General features: G+C 49.8%; 1 protein-coding gene across 1 annotated transcript in view; it reads left to right on the top strand.

Moving 5' to 3' along the window:
- The window catches only part of LOC131893821 (cadherin-23), a 309,989-nt gene that overhangs the window by 137,173 nt on the left and 159,088 nt on the right, over nucleotides 1-13,728 (top strand). Inside the window, exon 7 of the mRNA XM_059243908.1 lies at nucleotides 12,603-12,797. Coding sequence (XP_059099891.1) covers nucleotides 12,603-12,797 — 195 coding nt within the window. The remainder of the gene's footprint in view (nucleotides 1-12,602; nucleotides 12,798-13,728) is intronic.

The raw sequence follows: 13,728 nt of genomic DNA on the forward strand, positions 1-13,728 counted from the left end.
CACATGGTTCTGGGATCCAAAGGATGGAGGGGTGACACTGTCTGCTGTCCAGCTGCTGTGTAGACTGTCTGGGACGACACATATAGAGCCCCATATAGGAAACCCTCAACAGATGGAAGCTGCTACTACCCCAGTTACATGAAAGTCTATGAAAAAAAAAAGAAAAAAAAAAAACTTCTAGGAGATTCCATGCATCCAAAATCTGCTGGGTCTCAGGACCACCTGCAGCTCCAGCCTCTGGTCCCGTCCCTGGACTCAAGGTCAGTTTATTAGCAAGACTCCCATTGCCTACCACATGCCCTGGATTCTGTTCTTGGAATTTTCTGACTCTGTAGGAGGGTGTGAAGATTTTGTTAGGGGCTTTGATTGAGTTGGTGTGTTTGTTCACGGCACTGGGCATAAAGAACCTGAGGCCTCACCCATGATGTGAGGCCTGTATACATTGGCCCCAGCACCAACCCAAACCCCCACAAAACCTTGATTCTTGAACATATCACAATGAGTATCCCTCATCCAAACTCCTCAGAACCAGGAGTGTTTCTAATGATTTCCAGGTTTGAGTGTGTTTACATAGACTTAACCAGTTCAACACTCCTAACCTGGAAATCTGAAATCCAGGAATATTTTGAGCAGTATGTTGATACCCAGAAAGCATGGACTCTGAGGCCATTGCAACTTTTTCCATGTCGATTCCAGCTATGCTGAAGGCAGCACAGAGTTTATTATACCCATTTTCTGGTTGGGAAAACCAAGGCTTCATATTCGCTCACTGATATCCTATAACCACCAAGAAGGAAGTCTTACAGAGGGCCATAGAACAGCAAGAGCCTAACCCAGAGGTGCAGACAGTTGTCTCTAGGTCTTTCCATTCAAGCCAATTGTCTTGAAGGTAATGGTCCACACATGGATCCCTCCATTTCCTTGGAAACCAGAAGCTGGGCTGAGACAGGATGAAGCCTCCAGCATCCAATCACACTAACAGCTCAGGCTAGGACGACAAGTGAGAATAGTAGAGCCAGATCCCAAGGGTCCTGCTCCAGTCCAGTCCAGTCCAGTCCAGTCCAGTCCTTAGGTAGGCAGCCATATTGACCGGTGTTGGAATAGTATGTAGTGAGGCTAAGACTCCTGTGGACACAGGGCTACATGACTATCCAGGCCCTTTCTTTCTGTACACATGGGCTCCAGGCAGCTGCCAGGCAGATCTACCAGCTGCATACTCCCTGGTGCATAGGGCTCTATACTGCCACATGCCTCCCTGTGCACCTGCTGGTCAGACAGCCCTGGAATATGGGCACTTATGGGATGGGCTCTGTCCTTCATCCTCTAGGAAGGTCACTGGTTGGCATGGAGTGAGGAAACTGCCTCAGATTGCCTTTATGGGAAAAGGGAGGAGCTGGGTCCATTTTGCACACTGAGTATCACACCTGGCTTTGAAGAGCAAGCTCTGAGATGGGAGTGAGACGGCAATACCATTGTGGAGGTTCCATCAGCCATAATGTCTAGCATCTGTGGGGTAGTCAGGGTCGTATGTACGTGGGACAGAGGAAGAGGTCTGCAGCCAAACCTGAATGTGAGAGCTGGAACCTGGTAGAACTAAGAGCTGGAATCATCAAGCAAAGTAGGAGTCTCATGGGACAGCAGAGAATAAAGTAGAAGTCTCATGGGACAGCAGTGAAAGGTAAGTTTGGAGATAGAACGCTTGGTCATGCTAGGGTGACATTCAGGGTCTAGAGCGTTGGCCTTGGAGGTCACGGAAGAGCCAGGGATGGTGTATGAGGAGGAAGTGAGAAGATAGAAGTGTACTTTGGGACAGCAAGTTTGCCAGGATTTCCCACAAGGGACAGAACTGGAAGGGAGAGGGACCCTCGGGGGTCTAGCTGTGGTGAGGTTGTCATTTTTTTTCATATTAATTTTAATCAAAATTACATGTGGGTGAGCTTAAATGTCTTCTAGTATGGTGTGGCTTCTAATAAAAACAGCAGGGTTCTGCTCCATTTTTCCCTACTTCGAGACACCCTCCTCTGATTTATGGAATTTACCTTCTCATTTTTTTGTTCACTTAAACTGTTCACTTTTAGATATTAGCTAGTGACTGTGGAAGAGAGAATTTGACATTTACCCATTCCTACCTATCTTTGTTACACACAGACAAATTCCATAACACATATACAACTACACATGTACATACAAACACCAACACACACCACTAACATTCCCCACCATTCCTTAAAACATAATTATTGCCACCCTGTTAGCTAAAATCACATTTAGTATGTCTGGTGTAATGATTATGTAAGTGTTATTCTTAGATGAGCCACATAATATGCTGTACTTACTTATATAATTCCTCTTTTGTTTGTCCTAGAATTTATTCACTTCTCTTAGTTGCTTATTTTGTGTTCCAAAAGCCTATCACTTAAGTGCCCCCTAAATATTCTAGCATAATTGATTATCTCTTAGTGTATTAAAAGGAATTCCTTCCTTTTCTCCTATATTGGATCTGTTTTTTTTTGATAGGTATCATTTTTTTTCTTTCTTGGTCTCTATCATCCTTTTGATAGAATACACCAGGAAAAGGGATTTATGGGAATTAAAAAAATTATCTGAAAAATGTGTTTACATTTTTACTCATGGATAGTTTGGCTGGATATAGAACTAGTTTTCCTCATTCTATGAGCTCATTTCCTCCTCCGTACGCCAGCCTATGTTTTACTGTTAAGAATCTGGATGGTGGCTTGACTCTTGATCTTCTTGTGGGCATTTGTTTTCTCTCTACAATCTCTGGGGTCCCCCCCAACACATATTCATATTTGGAAAGGTCTAAGTTTATGGTTTTGTGTGGGTCTATCTCTGAAACTATCTGGGTTCACGTCTCACTTAAGTCTGGGCGCTTTTCCTGTTACCCCTGTATGACAAGCTTCCTGCTGCTACCTCTCTGTGAACTCCTGTTGGTTGGGCTTTGGGTTGGTTGGGTCTAAGCTGTTCCTCTAATGTTCTTCTCTCACCCATGTTCATCTTTGAGTTACTTTGCTTGGGAAAACTTTCTTCATTTCCAACTCTTCTGTTGAATTTCCTTTTTGTTTGTTTGTTTGTTTGTTCGTTGTTGTCTGCAGTACTGGGAATCGAACCCAAGGCCCCACACATGCTAAGCAAGTTCTTTATGACTTAGTTACAAACCCCCCAGCCTCTCTTTGTCTCTTTTCATTTTGAGGCAGGACCTCATTAAGATGTCCAGGGTGGCCTTGAACTTTTGACTTTCCTGCCTCAGCCCCCTGAGCTGACTTTTATTCTCTACTGGGCTCTTTTTCCTCCTGGAATGTTCCTACTTCAAAGAGGTTCTGTCCTGACTGGATTTTGAAGACACAGGTTGCTTTTTGCCTTGCCTCCCTCCCTCCCTCCCTCCCTCCCTCCCTCCCTCCCTCCCTTGTTCCCTGTCTTTTGAAACGGGCTCCTGCTCTGTAGCCCAGGCTGGTCTCAGACTGGCAGCAAGTCCTCCTACCTTGGCCTCCTGAGTGCTGAAATCCCAGGTATGCACTGCCTACCCAGGTTTCCACTTTCTCTCCGTGTATAAGAGTGACTATGTATTTCACTTTCTGCCCACTCATCATGGGTGCTTGGGGTATGTGGGGTGGGGGCTGGGCAAGACTTTCCCTGTTGCTATCAGAGCCCCCTGGCATGTTGCTCCTTGAGTTTTCTCTTGGGCTGGTTTTCTGTGTTCTGCCTGGCTGCCCAGCTTCTGAAGGCTGACTAGCAGGATTGAAGTGAGAGAAGCAGGAAGATGAGAATCCACTCAAGCCCTTGCCTCAGCTCCCAGCCTGGAGTCCAGAGCCCCCTAACAAAGCCATCCAGAAAGGAACCTGCGGTCTGCGGCAAGAACCGGAGACCCAACCTCACTTGGGTCCATAAGACCTTCCACCTCTCTTCCCGTCCTCAGCCCGACACACCCCCTCCCATGCAGGGTGATGTGGCGTCCACCGATCCTGGGCTTTTCCAGGCACAGCCTCCTTGCCTCCTAAGACACCATCTATTTCCAGTTTCCAGAGCTGCACTGGCATCTCTCGTGTGCTGTGGTCTCCTCTCCTGTTGTTTGCCCTTGTGGATTTATGCATTTTTAATTTGCTTATTGTCATCTTGGTGAGGGGGCCGAGACCACAACAGAAATGAATGTGTCCTGTCTGCATATTTGCTGCGAAGGCCTTGAGCCTTTGACAATATTTGTCCCGTGCCTTCTACAGACAAGAGACGGTCTAAGGACTCAAAAGGGGCCAAGGCAAATGGCAGAAAGACAAGTCTGGGGAGTGGAAGTCCAGAGGCACTCCTGCAGGTCACAGTCAGGAGCCAGCGACCGTTCAGTAAGCATGTGGTCAATGTCTTCACAGCTTCCTGCAAAGGCAATACGTGCTGCAAAACAGAGCTCAGAGTTACCTAAATCTTTTCATTTTATTAACATTATTTTCATTTGTTTTACCTACTGACCACAGTTTCCCCTCCCTCCTCTCCTCCCGTTCCCTCCCCACCCCCATCCACTCCTCCCTCTCCATTCAGAAAGGGGCAGGCCTCCCATGGGCTTGAACAAAGCATGGCACATCAAGTGAGGAGGACCCAGCTCCTCCCCCTGTATCAAGGTAATCCAGCATGAGGAACAGGTTCCCAAAAGCCAGCTAAGGGCTAGGCACAGGTCCTGATCTCATCGCTAGGAACCTTACAAATAGACCAAGCTACACAACTGTTGCACACATGCAGAGGGCCTAGGCTGGTCCCATGCAGGCTACCTAACTATTGGTCCAGAGTCCATGTGCTCCCACAAGCTCAGGTCAGCTGACTATGGGCTCCTCCGTCATAACCTTGACCCCCCTGGCTCATACAATTTCTCCTCCCTTTCTTCAAGAGGACTCCCAGAGCCCAGCCCAGTGCTTGGGTGAGGATCTCTGCATCTGCTTCCATCAGTTAGTTACTGGGTAAAGGGGTCAATTCTGGGTTAGGGAAAAACCTGGTGCCAGGGAAATTCCCAGGAATCCACAAGGATGACCCCAGCTAAGACTCCTAGCAATAGTGGAGAGGGTGCCATCTACTGTAATCAGATTGGTGACTACCCTAATTGTCATCAGAGAGTTGTATACATTTTCTGGGAAGATCTGACTACTCAGGATGCAATCCCAGGGAAATATAGTCTTCTGGCAGCCTTAGGTTGTGCACATACTACCCCTCTGAGAAGAGAGAGCAGACAGTGGTTAAGAGAAGAGATTCCATGAAATGAGTTCTCCTAGGTTCCCTCATAGGGATGGACCACAGATCTACACATGTAGGTTTGTGCCTGCATAAGAGTGCCCTGTCTTGACCGTAATGGGACCACAGAGAGCTCCAGAGAGACCAGGTACATGCCTGTCCCTACTCCTTCATGATCCTCCGATCGGCCATTTCCACCTGCCCTTCCTGATGTCCACACTTCTGATCTATGTGAGCCAGGACCTCAGTGCGTGTCCTATAGACCCTATTGTCCTATATGTCCTATAGACCCTATTCTTCCTCCTCCATGGTCCCAATAGGTGACAACAGGAATGTCACATAGACCTCTGAAAGTAACACCCTGCCAAGGAATCCATGGGACCCCAAAACACAGATGCTTCCCTGGCCCTGAGACCCCGACAATCATCCTCCCTGTTGTACTAGGGCTGAGCCTCCTCATTGTCTGAGAAAGTGCTGGGAATTCGAGGCACCCTGTTGCTTCTGAAATTCCTTCATCAGTCCTGTCTCCTCTAACCTAGACCAGCCTTCACCCAGGCTGCATCCCCAGCTAACCTCTCTCCCCTCCTCCGCCTTACCCTGGGATGGCCCCCAAGCCTCTAAGTAGCTCACACATGCTCCAGAAGGGTCTTTTCCCGACTCAGATCCACCAAGCCACCTGCACCTTGTCAGAACTCCATCTGTCAGGAATTTATTACTAATGCATTTTCTAACAGGCTCTATAATAAGATATTAAAGACTGTAGCTGCATCTAGCAGGCATTCTATAAATATTAATAATGCCTTTAGAGATGGCACCTAAGCAGAGATGGTCGCGAGTTTGTCTAGATTTGGTCAAGGGTACAGAATTCATCTCGTCAGGGAGGGTTCCCATGATATGAGGGGTGTGAGCTGTGAGCCTTCTTTTCTTTCCCCACTTACCTTTCTGTCCTTTAAAAATGTTTTCTGTCTTTTTTTTTTTTTTTTTTTTTTTTTTTTTTTTTTTTTTTTTTTGAGACAGAGTCTCACATAGCCCAGGCTGGTCTTGAATTTCTGATCCCTCTGCCTCGACCTCCCCAGTACCTAGATTACTGGTGTGCACCTCCACAGCTGGATATATGCAGAGCTGGGGATTGAACCCGGGGCTCTGTGCATGCTAGGCAAGCACTTCCACGAAGTGAGATATATATATATATATATATATATATATATATATATATATATATGTGTGTGTGTGTGTGTGTGTGTGTGTGTGTGTGTGTGTGTGTGTGTGTGTGTATCTAGTCAGCTATTTTCTTACTTCATTCCCTTTGTTTACAACTTTCCCTTCACAGTGTCTCCTTGTCCTCTGTTGGGATTTCTGTCCCAACAACTGTGCCCCTGGCTCCTCCAGTATATTCCTTCCCTCTGATTCCTCTTTCCCTTTGGGCCCCATCTCTGTCCTCTTCCCTGTCCCAACCCCACTTTTCTTTGTGTCTGTTTGTCCTTCTCTCTTGTCATTCTCTCCTCTCCTTTTCTCCAACCTTCCACCCACTGTCTCCCCCTCTCCCTCCCCTCACTCCCTGGCAGTGCACGGCCCCCCCCTCCACCCCATTCTACTCTGTTCCAGTGAGCACCCTAAGCCACCCCCCAGAGAAGCCTGGAGTAGAACGTAGCTCACCCTGCATGGGAGAAGCAAGCCATTCATCATTATTATTAACGAACAAGATCCTGAGCACGGCAGAACTTTCCCAGAGTCTATTCCCTTGTCACCCCAAGGAGTAGCAACAAGATTTATTCGTCTCAGAATTGCACAGGGTGGCCCATTTACAGCGGGCCCATCGCAAGTGATGTGGAGCTTAAAATGGGGCCTGGAGGAGGCAGAGGCCTGCCCTGCCTGCGACCTATGTGGTATGGGCCACTTGCTGAAAGGGACAGCCTGAGGAGGTTTGGAAGGGACAAGGGCTATAGAAGCATCACTCCAGGTTGACTGCGACAAGTGCATGATCAGGCTGTTTCTTGCCCACTCTGTCACCTGCCACAGCCGCGTGAATCATTGCAGAGATCTGCGTAGATCTGCACGTTCAAAGGCGTGTCCGGGGACAGTTAACAAGAAGCTGGAGCCAACATTCACTGGACGACCATTCATTCTTCTCTCCTTATTGCCTCTGAGGTGCGGCCCCGGAGCTGTGGCCCGGAGCCGTGGCCTGGTGCTTGGATATCTGTGCTGACTGTGGGCGCTAACCGGGAAGAATGTCAGCAGCAGATGTGAAGGAGCCTGTGACAGTGTCTGGGAATAAGGAGCCCTAGCATGTGGTCAAGGCATATTCTAGGGGTGCCAGATGGGAACAAAGAGCTATGATCCATAAAGCAAGAAAGTGCCAGAAACACCTCACAAGTCAGGTCCCACACACCACAGCCAAAGGGGTGTGTGAGGACCAGTATGGGAAGGACTCAGGGAGCCTCACCTCCTCCCTTTCCTAGATGGATGTTCCCCTCACTGCACAGGGGCCTGTCCCAATGCCCATCCAACCCCTAAGGGGATGGCAAAAATCTTTCCATTGCGATTCCCTTAGCAAATGGATTTAATTTCCAAGACCCCATCTGATTGGCCTGTGCAGGTCAGGAGTGCACCTCCTGCACCAATCAAATATATCCTGGGTCTGACATTGCTTGGCATGTGACCTGGCTTCATCTCTTGAGCAGAGCTGAGGGAGGAGGGTGGGTGCCGAGGCACACTGGCTTCTGTGGGGAGGTTGAGAAGAGCCTGTGTAAGAACCAGAACATTTGATTTGTAGCTCCCATCAGGAGCCAAGGGGAGACCGGGTTCACCCATCAGGAGCCATGGCTCACCTGGAACAGAACGTAATACCACTCAGGGCTCACTTCTCTCATCTGTGAAATGAGGGGTCTGACCCGATCATCCTGAAGCCCCTACATCCAGAATGGTCCATAGTCAGAACTGGCCTTTTGGTTTAGGGATGTCCCTGGCCTCAGATTACCCCTCATCTTAGGCCCAATTCTCTCCTCCTCTTACAGGCTCTGCACAACCCCCACAGGGTCTCCTAGGGCTCTTTCCCAGTCACAGTTTTGCAGAAACCAGAAACCAATACATGGACAGGCTTTCTACTTGAATTAAAAAGAAATACTACATTTATTTGCCTGTGTACACACGCGCACGCGCATGAACACACACACACACACACACACACACACACACACACACACGCACACACACACACTCACACGTGCACACACACACTCACACATGACCACTTATAGGAGTTAGCTCTCTCCTTCTACCATGTGAGTCCCAGGACCCAAACTCAAGTCATCAGGCATGGCAATGAGTGCCTTTACTCACTGAGCCATCCCCGAGGTGCCTGTCCAAGTTCAAGGTGAAGAAATTCATTCATAGGCTTTCCTCCTTTTAAGTGGGGGCTCCTCTCCCCCTGCCTGTGATGCCACTTCACTACTAGAATAGCACTATTGGGCAGTGACTATTTGTTGGGTATTTCTGCCATGCACTTGGTCCAGTACGATGAATATCCTATTATTCACACCTCATCCCATGTAATTCTTTCTCACATCATCCCTGAGAGGTTGTGCCATTAACAGTTCCATTTTACACTTGGGGACACAGAAGTCAAAAGGGGTTAAACAGTTGATACGGAAGGTCTCCTGGTAGAAGAAAGATCTAGATTCAGAATTCAGGGGTCTGACTCAAGGTTCATGCTCTGAGCCTCCAGAATCCACTGTCTACAGGGACCAGATTCGCCTGGCCCCTGAGAATCCACTTGTGCTGAGACGGCAGGCCTGTGTAGACATCTGTGCATCCCATGGAGCAGCAGCTGGTGCTGGAGAAACTCCAGTGTGTGAGCTGAGCCTTGGTGGAGCATGGTGCCCAGGGCCCGAAATGCAGGAAGTCAGCACTCTTTTCTCTCCAGTGTCTGTCCCTTCAAAGTTTATGAAGGGCTCTTTGCCAGGGTCATCTAAAACCTATCCTAAGTTACGCAGAAATTAAATCAGTGCTCACTATATGAGACACTGTGCCCAGGGTCCCTTCTCCAGTGTTCTCTGGGCCTCACTCTTAACTCCAGAGATCTGATGTTCAGAGAATCTGAGAGACTTTGCCCTAGACCATGAAGCATGGACAGGTGAAATGTCCTCATCCCTCTGAGATTGGGCCTCAGATGATGTGGGGGGGGGCATATTGCTGAAGCTGAACTGTATGCCGCATGAGGCTGGTGTCTCTAAAATGTGTCTGGGCACGTGTGTGCTTTAGTGGGGAGTGGGTAGGGAGTGGAACTGTGAGCTGAGGGAGCATCATGTGGAGGCTGTCTTCATGGAGCCCTGCACCAAGGGAGCTCCATCTTCCAGCTAGAGATTTGCAGGTGACTGTGACCATCAGGGTCCCCAGGAAAGAGATCATCTTAGCTCCAATGGAAGCATGTCTGTAAAATGCCCACTTTCAAGAGGGTCGTGTGTTAGTCACTTTAAAGGGATGCGACAAAATACCCAAAGAAATCGTTTTAAGAAGGCTGGAGAAATGTGTCCTGCATATGCATGAGGACTGAGTTTGAGTCCCAGAAACAAACAAAAAATGTAAAAACAAAAACAAACAAAACAACTGTGGCAGCATGTGGCTATAATCTCAGGGCCAGGGAGGCTGAGGCAGGAGGATCCCCAGGCTTCACGAGTCAGCCAGTCTAGCTGAAACTGTCAGCTCCAGGTTCGGAGAGGGATCTAGTCTCAAAAAATAGATTGAGGGAGACACTAGTACCAACCTTTGCATGCACACATGCGTACATACCCGCACTCATGGGCATGCATCTGAACATGACCACACAGGCAGACATATATGCACATAAAGAGAGAAGAAAGAAACTGACTTAAAAGAAGGGACCATTTATTGGGGTTCACAGCCTGAGAGGTTTCTGCCTATAGTTGCTTGGTTCTATTGCCGTGGATCTGTAGTGATGTAGAATTCACAGTGGGAGGTATGTGATTGAGCAAGGTTCATGGCGATCAAGAATCAGGGAGGGGGGAGAGAGGGAGAGAAGGCAGTACCTAACTTCCCCCCACTAGGCCCCACCTCTTAGAGGCTCTGCTGCCTCCCAGGAGCGCCTCAGGCTGGGGAACAAGCCTTCAACATAGGATCTTTGAGGGATGTGGAGGATCCAAGCAGGTAGGCAGAGGTGGAAGAAGATAAGACCGTTGAAGCACCATGGGCTGGCCATGGAGGGATGCACCTCCTACTGCAAGGGCTCATGGGAGAAAGGAGGAAGAACCTTCCGAGGGAGGAGTGGGGTCTTACCATCAGGTTTTCCTCCTCCCTCTGAGCTCCTGTCAGCCCTACCCCCACTCCCAATTGGTAGAGTCCATCAGGAAGCCAGCAAGCAAGGGAGCTGAGGTCTGAGTTGGGGAGCGGGGTGCAGAGCAGGCTACCCTATGGTGCAGAAGCAGGGGAAGCAGACAGGGAATGCCCAGGATGGTGCTTTTAATGCTGACTGTGCTTCTTGGAACCTGCCCTTAGGTGGCTCCGTCTGTACAGTTCGAATAGGTGATCTGATGGGACAATCATAACTTCTACCTTCTGGACACTTAGATGCTGGAAAGTTGACATTAGTGAGCTGTAAGTCTGCTCTCTCCATGCTAACCCAATAAGATGGCCTTAACTGTAGCATTAAGAAAGGGAATTAAGGAACAGAGAGCTGAAGTGACGAACTCAGAGACACACAGTGAGGCTGGAATGCCATCTGATGTTCTGGCCATATGACAGAAACCCTAGGACCTGTCCACTCTGTCCCCGACAGACTAGCTTCCCTTTGAAGAGAAAGAACATGTTTCCCAGGAAGCCACAGTGGAAACGGCAGACCTAGTGGAGGAAAAGCTCATTCAGAGGCCCAGAGGTGTGAGGGAACTGCTGGGTTGGAGCCGTACAAATGGCTCCATGCAACTAGGAAATAACGCATGAAGGGCAATCCAGGGCCAGTCTGTGTGGGATGTTCTGTGCCAAGGGTACTGGGGAGCCACAAATGGTGAACAGGAGAGGGGCTTCCCACTGCCAGTCTCCTGTTCCCGTCAACAGAGTGTTGGGGGGACATCCCATCAACCCCATACTTGGTGGTCAATGGAGGAGCATTGACCAGCTCAGGGAGGACCACAGCAACTCAGTAGCTGTGCTCTCTAGAAGCTCTGGTTGATCTGAAAAAGCCAATGCCATGGTTGTAGGGCAGCCTTTGGTGTAGGGGTTGAGATCATGTGCTTGGAATCAGCAGCACTTGAACCCAAGGCCTTGCTTGCCCATCTCCTCACTGTGTGGTTTGGACCAGTTGCCCAATAACTGGGGTGCAGCAAATAGCTATATAACTGGTGGTTTTTGCTTTTCCCTCTCTGCAAAGACCCTCATCTGAATGTCCTCCCTCCAATGTGTCCAGAGCTTTCTATAGTGTAGAGAAATCCAGCCAGCCAGTGACGAGCAGGCGCTGTGGAGATGGGGGTGAACAGGGGCAGGTGGTATAGCAGACACTCAGAATATACCCACTTAGTGCTGCTGAGATCTTACCATGTCTTCACGGGGCTGTTCACTGACGAGTCTGTGTGCCAGACGCCATCCGAGGCCTATGGGACTGCAGGCTGAGGGAGGGTGAGAACTGGCCAAGGCATACAGACCAGGGTGGTTAGTTACAGGGCACGGCATATAAACAGTGGCCGTATACAGCCTTCCCGAGGAATGTGGAAGCCCCATCCCAGCCTCATGAGGAAGTGGCCTTAACCAGCCACCCTGAACCAGAAAAGGACAGGGGCTTACGTGAATGATAGAACAGAAAAGTCGCAACACCCTGGACGGCTCCTCAGAGGTGGAAACAGGTGGGCAACCTCTAGACACTCAGTTGACAAGCTGCTGAGACCCAGGGGTGACAGGGGATGCCCCTCCCCTTGGAGCCTCCAAGGCCCTTGCTGCCTGAACCCAGGTACACACCTCCCACTCTTGCCCTTGACAGGTCCCCTTAGGCAGGATCCTAGTCACCCTCCAGGGCAATCTGCCGCAGCTTGGGCAGCCAAGGGGCACCGGACAAAGGAAGCGAATCCACCAAGAAATGGGTTTGGGGACCAAAAGGCCCCTCTTCCAGGACTCTGGGATAAGCAGGATGTCTTTGGAACCAGTGCTCTTACAGCCACCAGGAGGCCATCAAAAAAAAAAAAAAAAAAGAGGAAAAAGAAATCATGCATTTTACATTCCTCCAAACCCGCTTAGAATGGAAATGACAGGCCGGGTGCGGTTGGCTGCAGGGGCGCGGTTAATGGCCTTCGTGGGGCGGAGGAATGGCGGCTGGTGGAAGCAGCTGCTTCTGGGGAAGCGAAGCTCATCCTCCTGTTGACTTTGCTCTCGCCCAGAACACGCCGGTGGGGACCCCCATCTTCATCGTCAATGCCACGGATCCCGACCTGGGCGCAGGTGGCAGCGTCCTCTACTCCTTCCAGCCCCCGTCTCCGTTCTTTGCCATCGACAGTGCCCGCGGCATCGTCACTGTGACCCGGGAGCTGGACTATGAGGTCACGCAGGCGTACCAGCTCACGGTCAACGCCACGGTGAGTCACTGCCCCGGGCCTCCAGTGCCCAGTCTGCTTCTTCTCATCTAGCAGGAAACAGGATATTCCAAGGAGACTTGGTTTAGCTCCATGCCCCTCGGTGATTGACAATAAAGGATCTGGTGCTGGTGACAGTCGTGAACAGGTGGTATCAGTGTGTCTCTGGCATTGTTCTTAGCGCCCACATAGACTTTCCATTAACCTTCAAACAGCCCTACTTCATGAGTATTGCTGAGATGCCCATTTTACAGATACCGAAAAGAAGACTGAGGCATAGGGGCAGTTTAGTGGTTTACCCAAGTCACCCATGAGCAAAACTGCATAGCTCACACTGGCAACCTCCTTAGGGCAGTCAATGCAGGTGCCTCTAGGGCACAGATCAGGGTTATCAACACAGATGTGCCTTGACACCACCCAACAAGCAGGGGCAGAGCTGTCCAGACCTCTGACAAAAGCTTCCCCACCAGGGAGTGCCCACTGTGCCAAGCCTCCTGTCCAGCCCCAGGGAATTGCAAGATGAGTCAGTTCAGGACAGGGGAGGAGAATTTAGCCCATTTTGTGGATGACAACATTGAGACTCCCACAGTTAATTAACAGAGGGGAAATGGGAATCCAAAGCCAGGTTGTCTGACTTCCAGGCTTGGTCTCTGGCTGCCATACCCCGTGGCCAGGAGTCTGTGAGACCCCAGCATGCACCTGGGCCTTTGATGCCAGCTGTTGTGAGGGGCTGAGGGCTAAACCAGCCTTGCCTTAAGCAGGGTTCTGGCCCTGGGTCCCCTCATTCCAGCGGCCGCCTGGGAGCACAGCTGCATCTTCAGTGGCCTGCAAAGCTAGAAATAACACTCTGTTGTCCTTCAGATCTGTTTGCAGAGCTCAGGCTAAGAGCAAAGAAGTCATGAAACTTTCTTCCTCCATGGTCCACTGGCCTGGC

This window comes from Peromyscus eremicus, chromosome 16_21 (genome assembly GCF_949786415.1).
Source record: "Peromyscus eremicus chromosome 16_21, PerEre_H2_v1, whole genome shotgun sequence".
Classification (NCBI taxonomy): domain Eukaryota; kingdom Metazoa; phylum Chordata; class Mammalia; order Rodentia; family Cricetidae; genus Peromyscus; species Peromyscus eremicus.